The 3,503-nt window shown below is 32.5% G+C and overlaps 1 protein-coding gene across 1 annotated transcript; it reads left to right on the top strand.

The window, feature by feature from the left end:
- The first annotated feature begins 1,678 nt into the window (after nucleotides 1-1,678).
- Nucleotides 1,679-2,753, top strand: LOC107883696 (caseinolytic peptidase B protein homolog). The gene is made up of 2 exons (XM_016804238.2): nucleotides 1,679-1,899; nucleotides 1,982-2,753. The coding sequence occupies exons 1-2, from the start codon at nucleotides 1,809-1,811 to the stop codon at nucleotides 2,227-2,229; spliced, it is 339 nt and encodes a 112-aa protein (XP_016659727.1). The 5' UTR covers nucleotides 1,679-1,808; the 3' UTR covers nucleotides 2,230-2,753.
- The last annotated feature ends 750 nt before the right edge of the window (nucleotides 2,754-3,503 follow it).

The following is a 3,503-nucleotide window of genomic DNA, read 5'->3' as shown; positions in this document are numbered from 1 at the left end:
ATGACGAATTCAAATCTGTTTTCAGAATTCTTATCGCTTCATTAGATCAATTGGTATGTTTGGCAAAAAACACGTCCAAAATACTATGTCACGCGTGTGTTAGACGAAAACAGAAAATCACGATATCGAATCCCCTTAAAAAAAAACTAAATCTCTACAAACGAAAAAAATTAGATTACAAACCAATACAAACCGGCTACAAACGAATGGTGAAAAAAAAAATTCAAAATTCAAAATTGGTGGGGGGGGGGGGGAGCTGGGGAAATGTACCTGGAAAATGGTTGCATCGAGGATATTATAATTCTTTCAAATAAATATATTGAAGATTTACAGAATGATGGAACTCAAAATCAAATTATTGAAGCAGAATACAAATTATGGCAGAGATAACAAATGCAAACAACAGAGAAACCAAATAATGCTCTAGAGGCTATGGTTATGTGTAACCAGTTAATTTAACCAAATATATTTAAACTTCATCGAATCTTAGTCACGCTTCCTGTTTCCTCTGCAACAAATGAAAGAATATTTTCAAATGTAAAAAGAATAAAAACATATCTAAGGAATTCCATGTCACTTATTAAAATATTCTTGTTGTTTACAATAAATTAAATACGGAATATTGAACGGTTTGGCGATATTATCAATAAATAAAAACTACTCAATAAAACCTGAAGAACTTGTGAAAAAAAAGACGTCTACCTTTTTTATAATAAAAAAACTATTCATTTGAAATTTTTATTAATAATAATACCTAATGAAATATAATATACCTAATATACATTTTATAACTATTAAATCATAACTTGTATGTGTTTTTTTATAATATTATAAACTTATACTTAATATTTAGACCCCCCTCACAAAAAAAATTGAAAATACGCCACTGACTGTAGTACTTTTAATTGTGACTTGTTAGTTATAGATCGATAACCTAAAAAATAATCCTTGTTTAAACAAGATACATCTGGACCACAAGCTTTAGTAGGTATTAGAAGTGTTAGAAATAGTATTTGATAATGGGATAGACACGGTACGCAGAGGCAACTAGTACAAAGTACAGGTACCGCAGTCCGCAGCGGCTGGTTTACACTTTTCAAAATACAGTTTACATTTGTCATCCGCCAGTAGCCACCACGGCCTACGACGGCGCGCCACCGTCGACTCTCTCACCGCTCCGCAAAGGCAAAATGCGGGACGGGAAGGCAGGTCGCGTAAAGCGACTACCGGCCGCCGGTGGCTACTCTCTCGTACGTCGATCGTCTTACCTACAACGCCCGCTCGTTCACCGACCGTCGAATGTCGATACGACAACTCGCCGTTACGGTGTTCGAACATCATCATATGATATTGGATAATCATACCACCGTCTTTAATAAAATATTCTTTGTTTACCACGATTAAACGTCCCCCGTGGACTTAAACTAAAAACTCCAGAGTGTTGCGTTGATTCTTATTATTGTGAGTGTCACCTACATCCACACCGCTACAACCACCATCACATCGTGACCAGACTACCGCGACACACCGCACACATAGCCTGTGTTAGGATATTTCCTAGAGTTCCTACATCATTATTCAATTTATTATATACGCATTCAAATTTAAATGGGTTTGTATTGTTTAAGTTAATCATAACTTGAATTTCCACATTAGAGACACAGTTCGAGTTTTCACACTTGAGCGATTCTATCCCGGATTCTATGATTTTTACTTCTGAAGACTTCACATCATTAATTTTCTTTTTATAGGGCCGTATAACTGATGGTAAAGGAAAGACGATTGTGTGTAAAAATGCCATATTTGTTATGATATCAAATTTAGCTAGTGAAGAAATTGCAGAGCATGCTTTAGAACTGAGAAATGAGCAACGTCAAAATAAAATAATTGAAGATAGTCGTGAGAATTGTTTTTTTTCTTTCATAATACATTTTTAAATTATTCTATATTTAATACTATTTATAATTATCATTCAATTTAGGGTTATCGGATAAAAAAATTGAAAAACATGAAGAGGTTGTAACATTTATCTCCAAAAAATTCAAAGATCAAATTGTAAAACCTATTTTAAAAAAACACTTTAAACGAGATGAATTTTTGGGTCATATTAATGAAGTGGTGTACTTTCTACCATTTTCAGAAATGGAATTGAAATTTATCGTTCAAAGAGAATTGCAATATTGGCAAGAGTTGGTATGTTGTAAACCCTCTAATATTTCTGATGATTAATGGAATTAAAATAATTAATATGGTAGTATTCAGTATTTGGTCTAATAATAAGCAGTTTGAACCATCCCCGTTTTTATGCAAGGATTGTTCTTTAATCTAAACTATGAACTATTCCATACAATTGTTAAAATTAGTTTTTAGTAAATTATAGAAAATAATAATTTGGTAGAAAACAATATTCGATATATTTCTACTTACCGGGCACCCTTTTTTTTGCAATTTTTTTTTTTGAAACTTATGTAGTGAAGTACGCTGAAAACGATGGTAAAGTCAGAATTTGGCGCACAAACTTAGTTTTGAAGTTATGGCCTAATGAAGTTCACTATTTCGTGATTTTTACGCATTCACGCATCACAATAGTTTACTACGACAATTTCGAATATTGATATTTTTTTTCGATGAGTGACGTAAAACGTACCTGTGACTTACTTGAAGTGGTGTTGCATATCCAGTCAAGGGATATTTTAGATTTACGAAGCAAAGCTACAGTACTGAGCAGCGTAGGGACGAGGGCTACAAAACGTGTTATCACTGCCCATATTACGACATGTAATTAAATGTCGTGAATTTATGAAAATGAAAAATATAAAAATGAATTTCGGTGTATTCGACGTGGTATGGTCACTGGCAATGAGTTATCGTGAAGATGGTCGGTGAACGAGAGAGCTGGTGCTTAACCGCGACATATTGTTATCTCTGACAAGTTTATAGGATTTATATAATATATATAAATATAACATTTTTAGAATCTGAGTGGAACGATGAATATTGTATTGATTTTACAATGATGTGTGTTTTTTTTTTTTTGTGTGTCTGTCATCACCTTTTAGGACAGTAAAAGTGCTTGGATTTTCTTCAACAGTACCTTTTCTGATAGGAAAGTGAATCTAGTTGGTACTTTGGGGGGTCAAAAGTAAATTTTTTCCAATAGTTTTCAAAAGCGCCGTGAAAAACAAAAGAAAAATTAAGGAAAAACGCGAATTTTTACGCAAAATCTGTTTTCGAGAAAATTGATTTTGGTTTTTGGTGTAACTTTAAAACAAATGACTGTAGATAAATGAAATTTTCACTGGTTGTTTATATTTCCATTTTCTATTCATGATAAAATTTTCAAAATATTTTGATTTGCTTTGAGCTGTTTACGGACAATTTCAGTTTCCAATTTAATTAGTTTTTTTTCTATGAATGTCAATAAAACTTTATTTGTTGAGTAAAAATACTTGAAAATTTAATACAAGGCTCCTACTATATTGTTACAATGACATTTGAAAAAT

The sequence above is a fragment of the Acyrthosiphon pisum genome, chromosome A2, assembly GCF_005508785.2.
Source record: "Acyrthosiphon pisum isolate AL4f chromosome A2, pea_aphid_22Mar2018_4r6ur, whole genome shotgun sequence".
NCBI classification, from domain to species: Eukaryota; Metazoa; Arthropoda; class Insecta; order Hemiptera; family Aphididae; genus Acyrthosiphon; species Acyrthosiphon pisum.
The sequence above is the reverse complement of the archived record's forward strand: the minus strand, read 5'-3'. Positions and strand labels throughout refer to the sequence as shown.